At 38.9% G+C, this 22,417-nt stretch overlaps 1 protein-coding gene across 4 annotated transcripts in view; it reads left to right on the top strand.

The window, feature by feature from the left end:
- Positions 1-22,417, top strand: part of Sclt1 (sodium channel and clathrin linker 1) — a 113,944-nt gene that overhangs the window by 29,827 nt on the left and 61,700 nt on the right. For all 4 annotated transcript variants that reach the window (XR_003843709.1, XM_021196294.1, XM_029537884.1 and 1 more), the window contains one exon: positions 4,603-4,673. Coding sequence is in view for 3 of the 4 variants with exons in the window: in XM_021196294.1 (XP_021051953.1) it covers positions 4,603-4,673 (71 nt within the window). In the remaining variant the exon portion in view is untranslated. The remainder of the gene's footprint in view (positions 1-4,602; positions 4,674-22,417) is intronic.

The following is a 22,417-nucleotide window of genomic DNA, read 5'->3' as shown; positions in this document are numbered from 1 at the left end:
GAGAGGAGAGGAGAGGAGAGGAGAGGAGAGGAGAGGAGAGGAGAGAGAAGAGGAGAAAAAGGAGAGGAAGAGGAAGAAGAGGAGAGAAAGAAAAATTGCATACTCTCAGGCCAGAACTACAGAGTTTTCTTAATGTGTATGGTGGATAACACACAACTACTAAACTGTAAAACTTTCATGAAACAATCTTGTGTAAATCAAAGAGCATTCAGAGCTTAGTTGCGGGAGCCAATCTGAATCAAAATCAAAACAAAAAAGGAATTTGCCTATAAAAAACAAGCAATTCCCATTAAAAAGGTCTTTTACTAGGCTGCAGATACACAATAAAATAATGAGTATAGGATAAACTATATTTTAGTAAGACTTGAGGACAGTGTGAGAGTAGACAGACCCTTTTCCCAACACACACACACACACACACACACACACACACACACACACACACTAATTCAGCAATGAGAACAATTGAACAGTTTCTGCATCCAAGAGAAGATGATTTTACCAGCCTTGGTAAACCCAGTGGGTTGGTTTTAGTTTATACTAAAAGCCTAGTGCAGCACCATACTATCCTATGATCAAAAATAAGACTAGCTCCCAACCTCCTCAGAAGAAGTGAGAGATTGGTGTGCACATGTAAGAGTCTCAACTTTTCTGAAGGGGATCTCCAAACACTGACTTCTGTCTTGTTTGTCTTGGAATTCTCAGAGTTCCTAGACAGTTTAGCCACTGTGCAGAGAATGGTGCTGTGGTGCTGCTTGAACTAATAGATGTCATTGACCCTGTCCGTCTCTTACTCATTACTAGCTAATGAGTAAAAAGCTCAGATCTTGGCTTCCTCCTGCAGGAAACAAATAAATCTTTGCATCCTGCACCCTATCTTCTTAGGGTTATCTAGAAACATGTCAGTCTTGTTGGTCTTTATGCTCTGTTCAGCAAGGGAGATGGGGGATTCATAACAGACTCAGATTCATAATGCATGCCACAGTGCCATGCTCATTTGTCACAGAACAAGTACATAAAGCTATTTCTGCCACTCTCTCTAGGAGGAGGCAGGATACCTTCCAAGCCTGTGACTAGCTAATTAGTAGAGGCCCTCTCTCAGTCTTTGAAGACCAGGAGGAGTCCAATTTTCTTTCATGCCTAGAAACTAAAACAATCACCCCCCAAAAAAGTAAAAAAACAAACAAAAAACAACAAAAACAAAAACAAACAAAAGATGTTTCCAAAGAACCATATGAATTAACCCTAAGTAAGGGAGATGGGGGTAGTGAGTGGATGGATGGATGGATGGATGGATGGATGCACCGGCAGAATGATAATAAAAAACTTGACAAAATATAAAAGTAACTTAATAAGATGCTCACTGAGGTCAATGAAAACAATTCATATAAAAATAATTGAAACTACAAAAAAAATTACAAAATCAACTAACCTGGGCCCATAGAGGTTCACAGAGGCTGAATGGCCCACTAGGGAGTATTCATGGACTGACCTAGACCCTCCACATATATGTAACAGTTGTATAATTTGAACTTTATGTAGGTCTCCTCTAACAGCTGGAGCAGGGGCAGTTTCTGATTCTACTGCCTGCTGTTGAGACCCTTTTTTCCTACCAGGCTGCCTCCTCTAACCTCAGTAAGAGAAAAGAGCCTAGTCTTACTGTAATTTGATATGCTGGGGCTGGTTGGTATCCATGGGAGGACTCCCCTTTTCTGAAGAGAAAGGGAGAGGAGGAGTGGCTGAGATAAGGAAGGGAGGTAGAGGGGAAACTACAGTCAGGATGTAAATTAAATTAATAAATTAATTTTTAAAATAATGGGACTAAAAGATGCAGTACACTAACTGGACAAATTGACTGGAGGAGTCTAGATCAAATGAAAAAGTGAAAGAATTCAAATAAGAGTAATTAAGCTCTTAGTAAATCAAGAAAAACAGAATTGGTAGTTGAAGATGTTTTAATTACTAATAGCGTTTTGAGATAATTTTAAAAAATCATTACCACAGTCTTTAGTAACTAACAAAATGGAAGAATTTTAAGGGCAAAAGAAGGAGCTGATATTAAAACACCAAACAGAGATATATAAAACAAGTTCATTGGAGCAGAAAATTTCCCAAATCTACAAAAAGATATGGCATTCCAAGAATAGGAACCATTGAGAACTCCAAACAGGGCCAGAAAAGAATATCTCCATGTCACATTATAGTTAAATTCCAAGAGTACAGAACAAAAACAAATAGTGAAAGCTGTAAGTGAAATCTTGAGTTGCTTCTAAAGACAGACTCGTTAGAATTCCATCAGACCTCTCCTCTCAGGAGAAACTCTAGGAGCCAAGAAAGCACACTATGATATATTTCAATCTTTTAGAGTAAATAACTGCCAGCTGAGATTATCATAACCAATATAGTTATTTAAAACCAATAGAGAGATGAAGATCTTCCAAGATGAACACAACTGAAAGCAACACATGCCAACTAAGCCAGCACTAGGGAATATATTCAAAAGATTCCATTGCAGAATGGAGGAAAAGAGAATCATGAGACCTAAGAATAATTCTCATGAGGAAAGATTAACAAATAAGAGTTGGAAATGAATCCGGCATGCTCAACTCAAAAACTAACAGACCTCTAAGATTAACAACAGTAAAAACCCTTATGTACAGAGCAGATTTCAAACCAAAACTAATCTGAAGGTAGAGGTTACTAGATATGACAAAGGGAGCAAAAAGTCTATAAAGAAAATGTAACTATCATTTATATATATGCAACAAAGGTTGGTGTGACATTTCCTAAACAAGTATCACTAGATATAAAAGGATGTGATAATAGTGGGGAATGTCATTATACCACTCAATATCAGTAAATAAATTATCCAGATGAAAAAATTCACACAAACTTCAGCATGAAATTATATAGGCAGCCGTTGCCCTCCTGCTAAGGTCAAAGTCTGATGTTACCAAAAAGCCCTGAGCTCAGTACAAAATGGTGGACCTCCTTTGTCAGTGAGGCTTCCTCTTCTCAACCTGGAGAATCCCAGCCTCCACACCCTATACCTGGGAAATGTCATATAGCCTTGGTTATGATTACAGATTCAGCTTCTTTCTCTGGGCAAGAACCTGTTCAGCTAGCACTTGAGATTCCTGGAATGTTCCCTATGCTAATGAGGCATCTCAGTACCTTCACATTCAGCCAATGACCTTTGCCCATACTAGATATTCCAACCCTCCTTCCCCAAAAACTGTATAACCCTTGATTCACCCCGAGTCAAGTTGATGTCTCCCTGAAGCTGGTCTTGGTATATCATTATTACTGTTTGTACTCACTGGCCTGCCTGAAAATCTGTTCATCACTCTACTCCCTTTATCCTTGTGGGCCAGTAGTAGCAAGGACTCCAAGAAGAAGGGAGACCCATACAGGGCCAAATACACTTAATAGACACCCCCTAACCAGATGAAGAGCTACAATGATTGAAAGCTATTTAGAGAAGAATTTGTGTTCACCAGACATAACCACCATAAGTGGTTATCCAATCACAAGTGATCATCCCTAAAAGAATATACATATAAGCAACAGTAAATACACAAATACACTCAGGAGGTTACATTTATATAGTCACACATGAAGCGTGTTATACACACACACACACACACACATATGACAAAAATAAAAAATGAGACTATGAATTTGAAAGGGAAATATGAAGTAAAATGTGGGAGGGTTGGAGAGAGGAAAGAAATAATATATTTTTATTTTAAAAAGGGGCTTACAGAGATGTAAAAGAATCAAGAGGAGAATGGACAAAGAAATGATACTGGAAGGGATGAATGAATCTGAGCACATTTGTACATACACATGTTATAATGAAGCCCATTATTTTCTGCAATTAATACATTGTAATGAAAATAAAATAAAACACAAAATACAAATATGCTGGGCACAAATTAATATTCATAGAAGCAGAGTCAGAAGGATAGAAAAGTTGGGCTATATATAATAAGACTGTCAATATTTCAAATCGATTTTAAAATAAAGTAAATTGGGCAAGAAAAAGTACTCAGTGGATAAAGGTGCTGCCAAGACTGGAGACCGGAGTCTAATCCCTAAGACCCATGTGCTAGAAGTTAAGAACTGAGTCCCACAGTTGGCTTTTGACCTTCATGTGTCTTCCTCCAATAAATACATGGAATTTTCCATTTTTTAAAAAAGAAAACAGATAAATTAACAATGTTTCAGGAACTTAATCTCAGTGATAGACACAGGTTTTGTCCTACCCATGAACATAGGCATTCTCAGTATTTATATCTCAGTCCATTAACGTTGTTCTACAAGATACATCATTGGTTCCATAACTCGTAGTACTTTTCAGGCTCATACACATGTAGAGGGATAAAAGGTCAGCCAGAGAAAGTGCTTGGGTAGCAATGCAGGGTCAGGTAGATTTGAAGCAGAACCCATGGGAGTAAAGTGATGAAGCTTCCTTCATGAAGATTCTTTATCAAGATTCTTATCTTATTTTGTTTTTCCTTTTTGCTTATATGTGTTATGTTGTTAAAAATACAGTTCCTAAGGGTTCTAATAAGTGTTTTTGATTTGTTCTTATGACAGACTAACCACCATTTCCTGAAAACAATAACTGAACAAAACATGGAGATTGAGAAACTTCGAAAACATCTTAGGTATTTTTCAGACGAGTTTGGTTTTATTATTATTATTATTATTATTATTAATTACATTTATTCAGAGAGATTTGTTATAATGCCATAGATTTTCCTATCATTTTTCTTTCTCCCTTTTTATTAAACCTTTGCCAAAAACCCTCTCTATATGGACATCAGCCATGAGTTCATTCAGTGAGGAGGTAACTATAAGCTTGTGTGTGGAGGGATTTATCATAGTAAACCAGGGCTGTACCAGGGAACTCACTCCCCGGGAAAAGTGTTCTACTGCTTAACTCTCATTGGACTTCTGCCTAAGAGAAGGGGGCTCCAGAATATTAGCAGATAGTTACCAAGACATACCAGTGGGGGGGGGGGAGCACAGAGACTGGAAGAGAAAAATGCACCTAGGATGGATAGCCACTGTTCTGCTTCTGTGATAGAACTCCTGACTAAAAGCAACCTGAGAAAAAATGAGTTTATTTTAAATGCTTACCCTTCCATGATGCTTTCCATCACTGAGGCAAGTCAGGGCAGGAACTTGAGGCAGGAATTGCTGCAGAGACCACGGAGGAGTGCTGCTTACTGACTTGCTGTCTCTGGCTTGCTCCGGGACCTTTCTTTTTTTTTTTTTTTAAGGATTTCTTTTACAACCAGGATTACCTGCCCAGAAGAGTCACTGCCTACAGTGGACTGAGCCCTCCCACATCAGTGATTAAACAAGCAATTTCCCACAGACTTGCCTAAGGCCAATCTGATGGAAGCAACTCCTAGATATCCTTTCTTCCCAGTTAACTCTTAACTTGTACCAAAGTTGGTTTAAAAAACAAACAAACTAACTAGTGAGCACATTTGTAATCCATGGAGCATTATATACCTATTAAGAGGAATAAAAGAATAATAGCTACCTAAAATTTTAAGTTAGGATTTGAGGTAGGATGGGGATGGAAGAGTGGTTTGGCTACAGATCAACCTCAGAGCCTTGCAAATGCTAGGAAGGTCCTCTGCCACTTAGCTACACACTCAACCCTAATTTTATAATATATATATTTTTTTTTAATTAAAAAAAGATCTTAAGATGAGTAATTTTGTAGCATTTAGATTTTTCTAATTTGTTGTAATATAAATTCAGAATATTCACTGGTAATTATCTGGTACTCATTGAAAACTACTATAATATAATATCCTCCTTCATCTCTAATTGTATTGATTTGGGTCTTTTCACTAGTTTTGCTAAAGATCCATTCATCCAGGTATTTATCCTTTCCATAGAACCCACTCTTTCATTAATCTTTTGTATTGTTCTTTTAGTTTTCCGTTTCATGAATGTAAACTCTGGTCTTTATTATTTCTTTTCTTGTGCTGATTTGAAGTTAAACTTTTCTAAGATCTTGAGTTTTATTATTACATTATTTATTTGAAATATCTGATTTTTTATTGTTGGCAATTCTAACTATAAATCTTCCTGTTATAACCACTTTTTTTTTTTCTGTTTCCTTCAGTTTCCAGAATGTTATGCTCTCATTCTCATTTGATTCTAACAATTGTTTTATTTCCACCCAAATTCCTTTAGTGACTCACTCATTCTTTAGAAATGCGTACTTTGCAGCTTTTGGGTGGAATAGTTTGTAGATGTCTGTTACATCCATTTGGTCTATGGTATAGTTTAATTCTGAAGTTTGTTCATGTGTTTTATCTGAATGGCTTTGATGATGAGAATGATTGCTGAGAAGGAAATGTTATTGAAGATACCCATTATTGTTGTTTTGAAGGGGTGTTTTGGCCTTTATGACTAGAAGAGTTGGTTTATGATAATAGGTCTTGTAGTATTGGGTGTATATAATTTTGCTGTACTTGAATCCTTCATCAATATGAATTGGCTATCCTTTTTTGTTTTGTTGTTTTGATTTCTGTTAACAAAGGCTTTTAAATAAGCACAACAAAATGAATCGGTGAGCAATTAGCAACAACTTCAAAAAGTTTAAATGATAGGGACTGGGGAGATGACTCAGTGGTTAAGATTTGCAAGCATTGGACCTAAAGTCTGATCCCTAGCAGAGATATAAAAGGCTAAGCATACCTGAATGCCTGTAGCCCCTGCTCTGAGGAGGTCAGGAGAGGAGAATTGTCAGGCTGTGGCCTTTACTATAGCTGAGAGCAATAGAGAAAAGCACTTGATGTTGGTCACTGGCCTCTACACATGTGTACATAAGTTAGGGTTAGAGACAAATACACCTGTGTAAACACATGTGCTAACACACACATCTTACATAAATAAGTAAAATTGAATAAATAGACATTTGCAGTGATAGAATGAGAAATTTCAGCAAAGAAATATAAAAATCTAAAAGCAAAACAGAAAAATTAGAACTACTATGCCAGAGAAACTTCAATTCTTTAGTGAGAATATTTTTCCACATCCTTATATTTTAGATTAATATAATTTGGAATAAATTGTTCAGGAGAGAGACCAAGAGAAAGAGAAATAAAGGGTGTGTGACAGAAAGAGACTGAAAGAGGAATAGTAATCTAGTTATTCCTTGATAAAATAATAAGAAAAAAATTATTTTACCAAGTGTCTTAGTTAGGGTTTTTACTGCTATGAACAAACAGCATGACCAAGGAAACTCTTATAAGGGAAACATGTAATTGGGGCTGGCTTACAGGTTCAGAGATTCAGTCCATTATCATCAAGGCAGGAGCATGGCAGCATCAGGGCAGGCATGGTGCAGACAGAGTTGAGAGTTGTACTCTTCATCTGAAGACCAGTAGCAGAATACTGGCTTCCAGGCAGCTAGGATGAGGTTCTTAAACCCACGCCCACAGTGACACACCTTTTCCAACGAGGCCACGCCTACCCCAACAGGACCACACCTTCTACTAGTTTGATTCCGTGGACCGAGCATATACAAACCATCATACCAAGATAATTATGTAGTTTAACAAACTTATTGTTATTTATAAGGGTGAGTTTAATTGAATAAAACAAAATAAAATGTATTCATGGAAGTATGGTATATCAGAAAATTATAAGTCAGTGGGGAACCATCATATTGGGAATAGTTTCTATCTGTAAGAGAGTTTTATAGGAGTTTTCCTTTCCAAATTTATTTTTAAATAGGTTTATGGGTTTAATATCTAAGAAACAAAACTTCACAGAATTAATTTTTTAATAAGATAATAAAAAGATTTTGTTAGGAAAATACTGTTGTTTATACTTAAATTCATTTTAACTGATACATTAAAATATGAATATTGTATATATTCATGGAATAATGTTTCTTGTTTCAAGTCATATACATATATATGGGAAAAGATTTCTCTTTTTTATTTTTTATTAATCATTTCATTTATTTACATCTCAAATGATATCCCACTTCCTGCTTACCCCTCCACCAACCCCCATCCCACAACTCCCCTCCCCTTTGCCTATATGAGGGTCCTCTTCCCCCCACCCACATTCTCCCACTCCACCATTCCAGCATTCCCCTATGCTAGGGTGTCAAACCTCCCCAGGACCAAAGGACTCCCCTCCCGTTGCTGTCAGCCAAGCCTGTCCTCTGCTACATGTGTATCTGAAGCCATGGATCCCTCCAGGTACACTTCTTGGTTGGTGGTTTAGTCTCTGGAAGAACTGGGGTGTCAGGCCAGGCTATGTTGTTCTTCCAATGGGGATGCAATCCCCCTCTGCTCCTCCAGTCTTTCCACCAGCTTCCCCCAACAGGTTCCCTGAGCTCAGTCTGATGGTTTGTTCCAAGCATCCACATCTTCATTGGTCAGTTGCTGACTGGCCTCCTCAGGAACCGCCACACTAAGGTTCCTGTCAACAAGCGCCTCTTGACCACAGCAACAATGTTGGGTTTGGTGTCTGCAGACATAATGGATCCCCCGGTGGGGCAATCTCTGTTCCATTTTTTGTCCCTGTTCTTCCTTTGGACAGGAACATTTCTGGGTTAAAATCTTTGAGATGGGTGGGTGGCCCGAAGGCTGTGCCTATCTACTGGATGTGGGCTCTACAGGTTCTACCTCCACCTTCTCTGTGCATTTCAGCTAAAGTCATGCCCATTGGGTCCTGGGAGCCTCACATTTCCCTGGTGTCTGGTACCCTCCAGTGGCTATCCCCAGTTCCTCATCCCCCTGCTACATATTTTAGTTCGATTTCCTTACCCTCTGTACCTCTCAAATCTCCTCAAGTTCCTGATACTACTCCCCTTATTCTCCCCCCCCCCTCTATCCTTCCCAGGACCTCCTCTCCCTCTACATCCCAAGATCTTCCTGTTCCCCCCTCAATTCAGGACTGAAGCTTTCACAACCATGTCTTCCTTCTAAGCTTCATATGGTCTGTGAGTTGTATCATGAGCATTGTGAGCTTGTGGGCTAATATCCACTTATCAGTGAGTGTGTTCTTTTGTGTCAGGGTTACCTCACTCAGGATATTTTCTAGTTCCATCCATTTGCCTATGAATTTCATGAAGTCATTGTTTTTAATCGCTAAGTAGTATTCCATTGTGTAAATGTACCACATTTTCTGTATCCATTCTGTTGAGGGACATCTGGTTTGTTTCCAGCGTCTGGCTATAAATAAGTCTGCTATGAACATAGTGGAGCATGTGTCCTTGTTCTATATTGAAGCATTTTTTGGGTATATTCCCAGTAGTGGTATAGCTAGGTCTTCAGGTAGAACTATTTCCAATTTTCTCAGGAACCGGCAGACTGATTTCTAAAGTGGTTTTATCCGCTTGCAGTTCCACTAGCAATGAAGGAGTGTTCCTCTTTCTCCACATCCTCACCAACATCTGCTGTCACCTGAGTTTTTGATCTTAGCCATTCTGATTGGTGTGAGGTGGAATCTCAGGATTGTTTTGATTTGCATTTCCCTGATAACTAAAGATGTTGAACATTTCTTTCATTTGATTCTCAGCCATTTGAGATTCCTCAAGTAGCTCTGTACTTCACTTTTTAATAGGGTTATTTGGTTCTCCAGAGTCTAACTTCTTGAATTCTTTGTATATTTTGGATATTAGCCCTTTATCAGATGTAGGGTTGGTAAAGGTCTTTTCTCAATCTGTGGGTTGCTTTTTTGTCTTATTGATAGTGTCCTTTACCTTACATAGAAGCCTTTTGATTTTATGAGGTCCCATTTGTCTGTTGTTGATCTTAAAGCAAAAGTCATTGGTGCTCTGTTCAGGAAGTTTTCCCCTGTGCCCAACTATTCGAGGCTCTTCCTCACTTTATCTTCTATTAGATTAAGCATATCTGGTTTTATGTGGAGGTCCTTGATCCACTTAGACTTGAGCTTTGTACAAGGAGATAACAATGGATCAATTTGCATTCTACATGCAGACCACCAGTTGAGCCAGCACCATTTGTTGAAAATGCTCTTTTTTCCACTGGATGGTTTTAGCTTATTTGTCAAAGTTCAAGTGACCATAGGTGTGTGGATTCATTTCTGGGTCTTCAATTCTATTCCATTGTTCGACTTGCCTGTCTCTATACCAATACCATGCAGGTTTTATCACAATTGCTCTATAATACAGCCTGAGGTCAGGGATGGTGATTCCCCAAGCTCTTTAATTGTTGAGAATAGTTTTCACTATCCTGGGTTTTTTGTTATTCCAAATGACTGTGCAAATTGCTCTTTCTAACTCTATGAAGAAATGAATTGGGATTTTGATGAGGATTACATTGAATCTGTAGATTGCTTTTGGTAAGATGGCCTTTTTAACTATATTGATCCTATCAATCTATGAGCATGGGAGATCTTTCTATCTTCTGAATTCTTCTTTGATTTCTTTCTTTATGAATTTGAAGTTCTCATCATACACATCTTTCACTTATTTGGTTAGAGTCATACCAAGATATTTTATATTATTTGAGAGTATTGTAAATGTTGTTCTCCTAATTTCTTTCTCAGCCCTTTTATCCTTTGAGTAGAGGAAGACTACTCATTTGTTTGAGTTAATTTTATATCCAGTCACTTTGCTTATAAGTTGTTTATGAGCTGTAGGAGCTCTCTGTAGATTTTGGGGGGTTGCTTATGTATACTATCATATCATCTACAAGTAGTGAAATCTTGACTTCCTCCCTCCCAATTTGTATCCCTTTTATCTCCTTTTGTTGTCTAATTGCTCTGGCTGGAACTTCAAGTACTGTGTTGAATAGGTGAGGAGAGAGTGGGCAGCCTTGTCTTGTCTCTGATTTTAGTGGGATTGCTTTGAGTTTCTCTCTATTTAGTTTGGTGATGGCTGTTGGTTTGCTTTTATTATATTTAGGTCTGAACTTTGAATCCCTGATCTTTCTAATACTTTTAACATGAAGGGGTGTTGTATTTTGGCAAAGGTGTTTTCAGCATCTAACGAGATGATCATGTGGTTTTTGTCTTTGAGTTTGTTTATATAGTGGATTACTGTTGATGGATTTCTGTACATTGACTCATCCCTGCATTCATGGCTTGAAGCCTACTTGATCATGGTAGATGATCGTATTCATGTGTTCTTGGATTCAGTTTATGAGAATTTTATTGAGCATTTTTGCATGGATATTTATAAGGGAAATTGGTCTGTAGTTCTTTCTTTGTTGGGTCTTTTTGTGGTTTAGGTATCACTGTAACTGTGGCTTCATAGAATTGGGTAGTGTTCCTTCTGTTTCTAGTTTATGGATTAGTTTGAGAAGTACTTGTTTTAGATATTCTTTGAGGACCTGTTAGAATTCTGCACTAAAACTATCTGGCCCTGAGCTTTTTTTTGGTTGGGAGACTTCTGACTGCTTCTATTTCCTTGGGGGATATGGGACTGTTTCCATGATTTATTTGATCATGATTTGACTTTGGTACCTGTTACCTGTCTAGAAAATCATCCATTTCATTCCAAGTTTTCCAGTTTTGTTGAGTATAGACTTTTATAGTAGGATCTGATTATTTTTTGGATTTCCTCAGTTTCTGTTGTTATATGTCCTTTTTCATTTCAGATTTTGTTAATTTGGATACTGTCTCTGTGCCCTCTGATTAGTCTGGCTAAGGGTTTATCTATCTTATTGATTTTCTCAAAGAACCAGCTTCTGATTTTGTTGATTCTTTATATAGTTCTCTTGGTTTCTCCTTGGTTGATTTCAGTCCTGAGTTTGATTATTTCCTGCTTTCTACTTCTCTTGGGTGTGTTACCTTCTTTTGTTCTACAGCTTTCAGATGATCTGTTAAGTTGCTAGTTTATGATTTCTCCAGTTTATGGAGGCACTCAGGGCTATGAGTTTTCCTCATAGCACTGCTTTCATTGTGTCTGCTAAGATTGGGTATGCTGTGCCTTCGTTTTCATTGAATTCCAAAAGTCTTTTATTTCTTTATTTCTTCCCTGACCAAGTTATCATTGAGTAGAGCATTTTTCAGCTTCTACGTGTATTTGGGCTTTCTGTTGTTTTGTTGCTATTGAAGACCAGCCTTAGTCCGTGGTGATCTGATAGGATGCATGAGATTATTTCAATCTTCTTGTATCTGATGATGTTTGTTTTGTGTCCGAGTATATGGTTGATTTTTGAGAAGGTACTATGAGGTGCTGAGAAGAAGGTGTATTCTTTTGTTTTAGGGTGAAGTGTTCTGTAGATATCTCTTAAATCCATATGGTTCATAATTTCTTTTAGTTTCACTGTATCTCTGTTTAGTTTCTGTTTACATGATCTGTTCATTAGTGAGAGTGGGGTGTTGAAATCTCCTACTATTATTGTGTGATGTTCCAATGGGTGTTTTGAGCTTCAGTAATGTTTCTTTTACAAATGTGGATGCCCTAACATTTGGGGCATAGATGTTCAGAATTGAGAATTCATCTTGGTAGATTTGTTTCTTTGATAAGTTTGTAGTGTCCTTCTTTATCTTTCATGATAACTTTTGGTTGAAAGTTGATTTTATTCAATATTAGAATGGCTATTCTAACTTGTTTCTTGGGACCATTTACTTGGAAAATTTTTTCCCAGTCTTTTATTTTGAAGTAATATTTGTCTTTGCCACTGAGGTGTGTTTCCTGTTTGCAGCCAAATTCTGGATCCTGGTTAGGTATCCAGTCTGTTATTAACCTATGTCTTTTTTTTTTTTTTTTTTTTGATTAATTGAGTCCATCGATGTTGAGAGATATTAGGGACCAGTGATTGTTGGTTCCTCTTACTTTTGTTGTTAGAGGTGGAATTATGTTTGTGTGTTTCTCTTCTTTTGGGTTAGTTGTGAAAAGATTAATTTCTTGCTTTTCCTTGGGTGTGGTTTCTTTCCTTGTGTTGGACTTTTCCTTCTGTTATCCCAGGGCAGGATTAGTAGAAAGATATTGTTTACATTTGGTTTTGTCTTAGAATACCTTGGTTTCTCCATCTATGGTAATTTTGAGCTTTGCTGGGGGGTAAATATTTCTTACTCAACATTTTAAAAGACAAGCCAAAATAAAAAAGATTGACAAATAAGAGCCAAAGATGATTGGACAAAGCCTGGGAGAAAACCTTTCAAAGGTTACAACATTCTGAAAAATGAACGCTAAGCAATATGACAGAGCAGTTACAGACTTGAGTGGTTTTGGGGTTTGTTTTGTTTTGGGCTTTTTTTTTTCTTTTCAAAATTTGGCATACTTACATACACACAAATTGTTGGCTTAGAAGTGCAACTAAGTCTAAAACCAAAATTTATTTTATATGTCTTACACTCAGAGCCAGAAAGTAATTTAATGTAATATTTTTAGTTTGCAAACATTTTTATTACAAGCTAGCACATGAGGTCAGGTGTAAATTTCCCCACATGTTGCATTGTTGGTGCTGATAATGTTTCAGAATTCTTAGTGTTCCAGATTTTTCATATTTCTTGATTCAGTATTCTTAGGATATATTAATTTATACTCAAAAATTAATGCCAGACTTGTAAAATGGAAGCTTGGCATGAAGACACCCACCTGTAATACTAGCACTTAGGTGGAGACAGGTAAATCGTGAGTTTGAGGCTATACCATGTAAAAACCTTATCTCAAAAAAAGTGTGTGTGTGTGTGTGTGTGTGTGTGTGTGTGTGTGTGTGTGTAATAAACATGAATGTGTATTTGTATAATTAAAAGTAGAATATAATAATGTCTAAAAGAGGATAGTATACATTAGCACTGTTCAACAATTTTTAAATAATAGTCTCTATTCACTATAGACATTTTGGCTATAGAGAAATGTATCCATATTTAGTATGTATAGTATAAATGCTAAGTATATAGTATATATGGTAATTTGTTTCTAAGATAAAAACATTTCTAGCAGTTATGTTCCCTAACTTAGTCATTGTTTCTGTGGACTGTGGCTATTTGTAGAATTTGGGAGCTGCAGGCAGCCTACTTGTTTGTCACCAAGGCAACAATATATATAATGTGGCAATTACTTGTTTGGAAAACTAGGTATCGACAACAAGTATTCATGTATTTGATATAAAGCTTTAATTAAATGCCAAAACATAGATCCAAAACATATTGTTTACATTAAACAGATACAGAATTTTGATATAAAAATATGCAATAACAACATATATCATGGTTTAATTGAACTTAGAAAACAAAGAGGAGAGGGACCACCAAACAATACTGAAAGCTTTGTCATGACTGTTGAAACAGTGAGTCATCTAACATTCTGTTTAACTCTATAAATTCAAGGTCCAGAAAAGACTGCAATTAAAAATAATCTCTGTAGCTTAGTAGTGTGACTTAGAATGAAGAGATAGATCTTGGAAGAAAGATGAGTAAAGAAAGTAGTGCATAAAGACCTGCAGTCATGTACTGAGAAATAAATTGGATATAGAAGATCCATGTTGTGAGGGAAATTGAAGAACCTGGGGCTAGAGGTCAAAGGATACTGTTACAAAATTGAACTGGCAGACAGCATCATGATAGCCATTTGATTTATCTTTCCATTGTTACCAAAGTCTTGAACTGTGTCACCTACCCAGGGTTTTCCAATAGAGTCAAGGAAGAGCCAAGTTGGAACTCAGATCTGTTCATTGCTGATCTCACTGAGCTGCTATGCCTGGCTTGCTGACAGTATGCACAGCCGTAAAGAATCAAGAGTGAGAGAGTTGATTGGAAAAGAAAGGACAATGAGTGGGTATGTTGATTTTTGATGTCTGTGTGAAAGAGTCATCTGGTTTTGGACATTTGGTGTAAAGACTGACGTGAGATTGTGTTGAGAATGCTATCGCTGGCTGTAGTTTCCTGAAACCTAAAGGGGCTTGAATGTTGTGCTGTCCAAAAGCGATTTTGCCATAATATTTAACAGCGGTGTTCTATAGGTCAACATTAAGCAGATCAGAGTTGTATACATAAAACTATGCCTGTTTTTCCTGCCACAGATTTGAAGGAACATAAGGATAAGCAGATGCTTCTTTGAGGGAAAGGGTGTTGCTTTCAAGTTTGACAGATTCTGAATGATGGGCATATTGACATTACCAAAATTCAGTTTTGAAATGATGCTCTGTATTACCATGCCAAGAAAAAGTAAATTAGAAATTCTTTAAACACATTTATACTTACACTGAAACACAATTTCATTTGTTGTCTGATATGATTTCAAAACCTAAAATCATGTGAACGTATAATTAATGCTTCTTGTTTAGTGTTTTCCTGTTTGACCATTGTGGAGATAACCTGCCATGGCTCAGGAGACTGTTGAGGCTGTGTTCAGTCAGCTTCACTTCCCTGGCCTTCCTTACCCACTTCATGTGTACAGGGCTCCAGAAGTCACTTGGCTGTTTCTCAAAACCACTGCTGATCAGTATTCTGTTTCTCAGAAAAATTGTACTCTCTCCCTCTCGCTACCCTTGCTTTCTCGAAGGTGTTTTCCTTCATTACACCAGATTTTTACTCTTTTATCCTTGCAGATTCACTTGGCACTCAGTCATTTAATTGAAATTTCGTGTTGTTTCTCTGTGAGTGCTTTTTCATTTCGTTATATTTGTTTATAATACATATTCAGCTCAGTGACCTCAAATTCTATATCTTGGTATGTCTGAAAGAAAAGGAGCCAAACATGGTGGCACACACCTTTAATTCCAGCACTGGGGGGACAAGGGAAGGCAGAGCTCTCTGAGTTTGTGACCAGGCTAAACTGTATAGTGAGTTCCAACAGTGTGACTTTATCTTAAAAATATTTATTTTCATTTGTGTGTGTTTGATGAGTGATGGGTTTTATCTGTGGTAGGGTACAAACCTTGAGTGTATTAATCTACTCTAAAGATGACCTGAAGCACTGGCATGTGGGTTCATATTAACTTTTCAAACCTAATAAAAATAATTAAGAAAGTTGAAGTTAGGTCTGGGGTCAGGTCATGGAAGACTTGATGTCACTCTGTGCAGCCACTGACATGAAAGGATATGATTAAACTTTATTTTTGAAAAAAATATTTTAAGGAAAGGATAAAAAGCAAAAGTAGATAAGAATTAATTTTTAAGTAATTTTGTTCAAAATATTTTTAATTTAATTTTATTCATAATTCATTTTTTTACATTCCATATTCCATTCCCCGCTCCTCCCCATCTACCCTCCTACTGCTCCACATCCCATATCTCCTCACCCCACACCATCTTCACGTGGATGCCCTGACTCCCTACCCTACCTGACCTCTAAACTCCCTGGGGCCTCCAGTCTCTTGAGGGTTAGGTACATCATCTCTGAATGAGCACAGGCCCAGAAGTCCTTCACTGTATGTGTGTTGGGGGCCTCATATCAGCTGGTGTATGCTGTCTGGTGGTCCAGTGTTTGAATGATCTCGGGGTTCCAGATTAATTAAGACTGCAAGTCCTTCTACAGAATCTCCCTTCTCCTCAGCTTCCTTCAGCTTTCCCTAATTCAACAACAGTGGTCAGCTGCTTCTGTCCATTGGTTGGGTGCAAATAATTGCATCTGACTCTTTCAGCTGCTTGTTGGGTTTTGCAGAGGGCATTCATGATAGGTCCCTTTTTGAGAGTGCTCCATAGCGTCAGTAATAGTGTCAGGCCTTAGGACCTCCCTTTGATCTGGATCCCACTGTAGGTCTCTCCGTGGACCTTCATTTCCTCAGGCTCCTCACCATTTCCATCCCTGTAATTCTTTTATTCAGGGACAATTATGGGTCAGAGGTGTGACTGTGGGATGGCAACCCCATCCCTCACTTGATGCTCTGTCTTCCTGCTGGATGTGGGCTCTGTAAGTTCCCTCTCCCTACTGTCAGGCATTTCATCTAAGTCCCTTCCCTTTGAGTCCTGAGAGTCTCTCACCTCCCAGGTCTCTGGTGCATTCTGGAAGGTTCCCCTAACCTCCTGTCTCCAGAGGTTGCCTGTTTCCATTCTTCCTGCTGGCTGTCAGGGCTTTAGTCCCTTTCCCTCACCCAATGCCAGGTCAGTCCCCTCTACACCCCCACTTGCCTCCCACCTCATCCACTTTTTGCAGGCAAATGGATGGAACTAGAAAATAACCTGAGTGAGGTAACTCAGACCCAAAAGGATATGCATGGTAATGACTCACTAAGAAGTGGATATTAGCAAAAACAAACAAACAAACAAAAAACCCAGAATACACAAGATACAGTCCACAGAATTCAAAAGGTTCAACAAGCTGAAGTGCCCAAGTGAGGACACCTCAATCCCACGTGGGAGAGAGAAGAAAGCAATCACAAGTGGGGAGGGATGGAAGGACTTGGGAGGGAATGTTCAAAATCATTTTAAATGGCTGTGGCTTTGACTTGGTGTGGAGCTGTTAGCCTAGCCTGTTCAGGGTCCTACAGTTGGTCTCCAGGTAATACATACAACATGTGTACGTACATGCATACATACATATAGACGTGTGTGTGTGTGTGTTCTGATTCACCTTAGCCACTTATTAACATGTATCGGTACTATTTTTACATAAGTAATGTGTAACTTACTAATCAGTATTGACTGAGAATTGGGATATGGGTATGTAATTCAGTGGTAGGGTACTTATTTGACACTTGAAAACCTTGAGCTTATTAATACTTCGTGCCTACACCCAAAACTTACTGGATTTAACCAAATAACAGAGTCTCTGAAGCCAATAAAAGTTCTTCGTATATGGGTAATAGGAAACAACCCTTTTACATTGTTTGACCACCTCATCCTTCTCTTCAATAATTCCTGAGTTGGAATAACATTCCGTTTTTCTTTTTTCTTTTTTAATTTTTTTAATTAGATATTTTCTTTATTTACATTTCAAATGTCACTCCCTTTCCTAGTTTCCCCTCTGAAAATCCCCTATCCCCTCCCCCTGCTCCTCAACCCACCCACTCCTACTTCCTGGCCCTGGTATTCCCCTCTACTGGGGCATAGAAACTTCACAGGACCAAGGGCCTCTCCTCCCATTGATGACCAACTAGGCCATCCTCTGCTACATATTCAGCTAGAGCCATGAGTCCCTCCATTTGTTTGTTTGTTTGTTTGTTTGTTTGTGATTGGTGATTTAGTCCCGGGGAGCTCTGGGGGAACTAGTTAGTTCATATTGCTGTTACTCCTAGGGGGCTGCAAACCTCTTCAGCTCCTTGGGTGCTTTCTCTAGCTCATCCATTGGGAACCCTGTGCTCTGTCCAATGATTGACTGAGCATCCACTTCTGTATTTGCCAGGCACTGGCAGAGCCTCTCAGGAGACGGCTATATCAGGCTCCTGTCAGCAAGCTCTTTTTGGCATCTGCAATAGTATCTGGGTTTGGTGGTTGTTTATGGGATGGATCCCCAGGTAGGGCAGTCTGTGAATGGTTATTCCTTCAGTCTCTGCTCTGAACTTTGTCTCTGTAACTTTTCTTAATCCAGAGTTCTGTAGAATATCCAGAGGTACTTATAACACAGGGCTCTGAGCCCTGTGTATAAATGGTGTCATCTGGTTCCTGATTCAGAAAAGCAGTAAGGAGGCATTGTACTCTGTTCTGCTTCCCAACTCTACATTTACAATATGTCACTTTCCTATCGCTGCATTGTTTGTTTGTTTCTGTTTCTTTTATTATTATTAATTATTTTATTTATTTACATTCCAAATGTTGCCCCCTTTTCAGTCCCCCCTCCCAGAGTTCTTCACCCCATTCCCCCTCCCCTTTGCCTCTGAAAGAGTGCTCCCTGCCCCCCCCCAAGTCCTCCAACCCTACATCCTCCTTCCCTGGGGTATCAAGTCTCTACAGGATTAGGCACATCCTCTCCCATTAAGGCTAAGCAAAGCAGTCCTCTGCTACATATGTGCTGCCCCAACGGTCAGCCCCTGTATGCTCTCAGGTTGGTGCCTTAGACTCTAGGAGCTCCCAGGGGTCCAGGTTAGTTGACACTGTTGTTCTTCCTATGGGGTTGCAATCCTCTTCAGTTCCTTCAGTCCTTCCCCTAATTCAACCATAGGGGTCCCTGACCTCAGTCCAGTAGTTGGCTCTAAGTATCTGCATCTGTCTCAGTGAGGTACTGGTAGAATCTCCCAAAGGACAGTCAGCTAGACTCCTGTCTGCAAGCACAACACAGAATCAGTAATAATGTCAGAGTTTGGTGCTCACCCATGGGATGGAAACCAAGTTGAGCCAGTCACTGGACGGCCTTTCCTTCAGTCCCTGCTCCATTTTTGTTCATGCATTTCTTTTAGACAGGAACAAAAGTTGTGAAGGTGGTTCATTGACCCCATCCCTCTACTGAGAGCCCTATCTATTTACTGGAGATGGTCTCTTCAGGTTCCATCTCCCCACTGTTGGGCATTTTGGTTAAGATCACCACATTTGAGCCCTGGGAATCTCTCATATCCCAGGTCTCTGGAACTTTCTAAAGTTTCCCACTGATCCTGTCCCTGGCAGTAGCATATTTCCATTCATTCTCCTAGCCCTCTGGGCTTCTCCCCCTATATCTGATCCTGCGTGTTTTCCCCTCCTCCAACCCCCCCTCTATCCCCTAGGTCCCTCCTCCCTCTGTCTCCTGTGAATGTTTTGTTCCCCATTCTAAGTGAGATTGAAGCATGCTCATTTGAGCCTTCTTTCTTGTTAAACTTCTTACAGTCTGTGTTGTATTGTGACTATTCTGTACCTTTTGGCTAATATCCAATTATCAGTAATTACCATAAATGTCCTTTGTTACTGCCCTTGCTGAGCCTCTCCCATGTAAGCCCCTGCTGAAATCACCTCTGGCTTTTCTCACCCCCTTTCTTCTTGTCCTTTTCTTAAACTAGTCTTTCAGAATTAAGATCTGATTATGCTGCTTCCTGTCCTGACCTCAGGCCACTCCACACTGTTGCTTGTCTAAAATTCCTTCTTTTAGCAAACGTCCTCCCAATTTTAAAAGTTCAGCTCAAGTGTCATATTTTAAATAATCTAAGTTATTTTCTTTCTTCCCTTTAAAGCCTAATGTCTTCTATAGTACAGTTGTAGACTGAATGCTGGTCTGTTGTGATATTTTAACACTTTTTTATATGTAACTGTGTACATTTTCAACTGTCCTCACTAACCTGTAAGGTCCTCAAAACATGGTAAGAAAATATTTTGACAGATTATCTTATCAAATTAAATAAGTAAATTGTCTTTTATTGGGAGGATAAGTAAACTAATTATATCCATGCCACTTGCTCTTCAGCCTTTCAGAGGCACAGCTGCTTTCTTGGCCTCTCATTCAGAAAAAGTTTGTATTATACTCTTTATTCAGCTACTCAGGATTGGGGGACTACTTGGTAGTATGATTTCCAGGTGAGCACACTTGAGCAGTCATCTTGATAGAGTTATCAGAAGCTGTTCTGTGTTTTCTAGTATAGATCCAGCCTTTAGATTATATTGTATAAGTAAATGGTTTTATTGAAGCACATAAGAGCTGATGTTCTACAAGTGCAGTTCTTGATCTCATGCTATCATATTGAATGTATCAAATAACTTATGTAAGTTGAAGTTTATGTATATTCATTGTGTTAATTTCTAGTCATTTTTACAACTGCATAGCTTTTTCTGTAAAAGTATGTGTGCTAATAACTTTTATATACCACTTAATTTTAAAATGTGCTTTTGCCATGTAATAGTTTTATTTTAAAAGAGATAACAGATTTTTCTCAGATGTTTCATGTTTTCATTTGAATAATATTGTGTTTTCTATTATAAAAAAGCTGTGGAAATCTGGAACTCATGTACCACTAGTTTTGATTCACAGTGTCTCTTGGGATCTCTCCCATGTGAGAAGTGGCCTTGAGCAGATGTGCTTCATCATAGGATTGCCAGACAGCTCCGTATGTGTCAGCAGCTAGCTTCCTAGCTTTCTGAGCAGAGAAAACAGGGGATAGCAGCTTTCCTGTTATTTTTTTTCTTCACGGTGTTTAACTTTAATGTTATTTAGGGGCTGATTATAATTATATGTTATTGTTAAATGTTTGTTTCTCTGACTCTTTGAAGAACAAAGAATTTTTATTTTACTTGTAGAGAGCATGGGTCACAAATGGACCTTTGTGGCAACTATTTAATATTAGGATTTCTTGTTTCCTGGTTGTGTCAGAACTCCTCATAGTTCAGCTGTCTCTGGGATCCTGTGATTCTGGGATCCTAGGATCCTGAGATCCTGGGTGTGTCAGAGCTCCTGAGATTCAAGCTGTCTCTGGAACCCTGAGATCCTGGTGTGATCAAGCTCCTGGGATCCTGGGATCCTGTGGTCCTTACGCGTGTTAGAACGCCTTGGAGTGGATCTTCCTCTGGATGTTGTGGAACTGGCTGGGGAGTTTGTGCCCAAGGGTCTGCTCAGGGCACCAGCCCAGACTGGAAAGCAAGTTATTTCTTTATAGTACTAGAGTTTGGCAAGCCAAGGATCAAGACACCAGTAGTTCTCATATCCAATGAGGGCTCTGCTTCATAAATTATACCTTCTTCATGTGTCTTTACATGGTGGGAGGAACAAGCTGCCTCATTCAGGCCCCTTTTACAAGGCTGCTGATCTCATTTTTGAGGGCTCCACAATCACAATTTCATCACCTACCAAACATCACACCTTCTAAGACCATCACATGAGAGGAAAGATCCATTCAGACCAGCTGCTGTTTACTGATGGATCATTTTGGCAGATTGTTAAGTGCATGAAGTTCAGTTTCTTCATCTATATAGGCAATTTCCTCTGAAATTGCCTTGAAGAATCTATTTATTTTACGTACTGTGGAATTACCTCTTCTGAATAGTTTGTATTTGTTCCTGAGTTTCTTCTCTGGTCTGTGGGGCTATTTCTCAGGTTCTATTGTCTTCTTTATTTTCTCATCTGGCATACTGAATATAGATGTTTCTTACATTTCTATCCCTTTTACTCAATTCCCCCTCTTTCCTTAAGTCTACCCTACCTAAATTTGTTAATATCAGTGTTTCCCCAATACATACATTTAGCATTGATCTGCTTTGTTGACCTCAAAACTTGAATTGCTAGGTCATTAGTTTCTTTGGTTTGTTATCGTTAATTTTGTTTTGCTAGGGTCTTAGCCCCAGGTTGACATTGAGCTCATTAATCCAGGCTGACCTCAAACTTCTTATCTTCCAATCTCAGCCTCTTGTGTGTGGGAACTAAAAAGGGATAGGGGGAGGAAGGACCCACACCCCGCCAGAGTTCCATCCACCTAGACAGGCAGACTGGGAGGGCTGCCAGACGCTTTCCACTCAGCCCTGGGTGGGCATTCAAGCCTCTGACCCATTCGTCAGGGGGTAGACAAGGAGCAGCCCAACATGGGAGCCCCAGGGCCACACCCTCCAGCCCCAGGGTTATGGGAGAGAGGGAAGAAGGAAGAGGGGTTCCCACACCAGCGAGAGTGAGCACAGC

This window comes from Mus pahari, chromosome 4 (assembly GCF_900095145.1).
Source record: "Mus pahari chromosome 4, PAHARI_EIJ_v1.1, whole genome shotgun sequence".
Classification (NCBI taxonomy): domain Eukaryota; kingdom Metazoa; phylum Chordata; class Mammalia; order Rodentia; family Muridae; genus Mus; species Mus pahari.
This window is presented reverse-complemented; position numbering and strand designations above follow the sequence as displayed.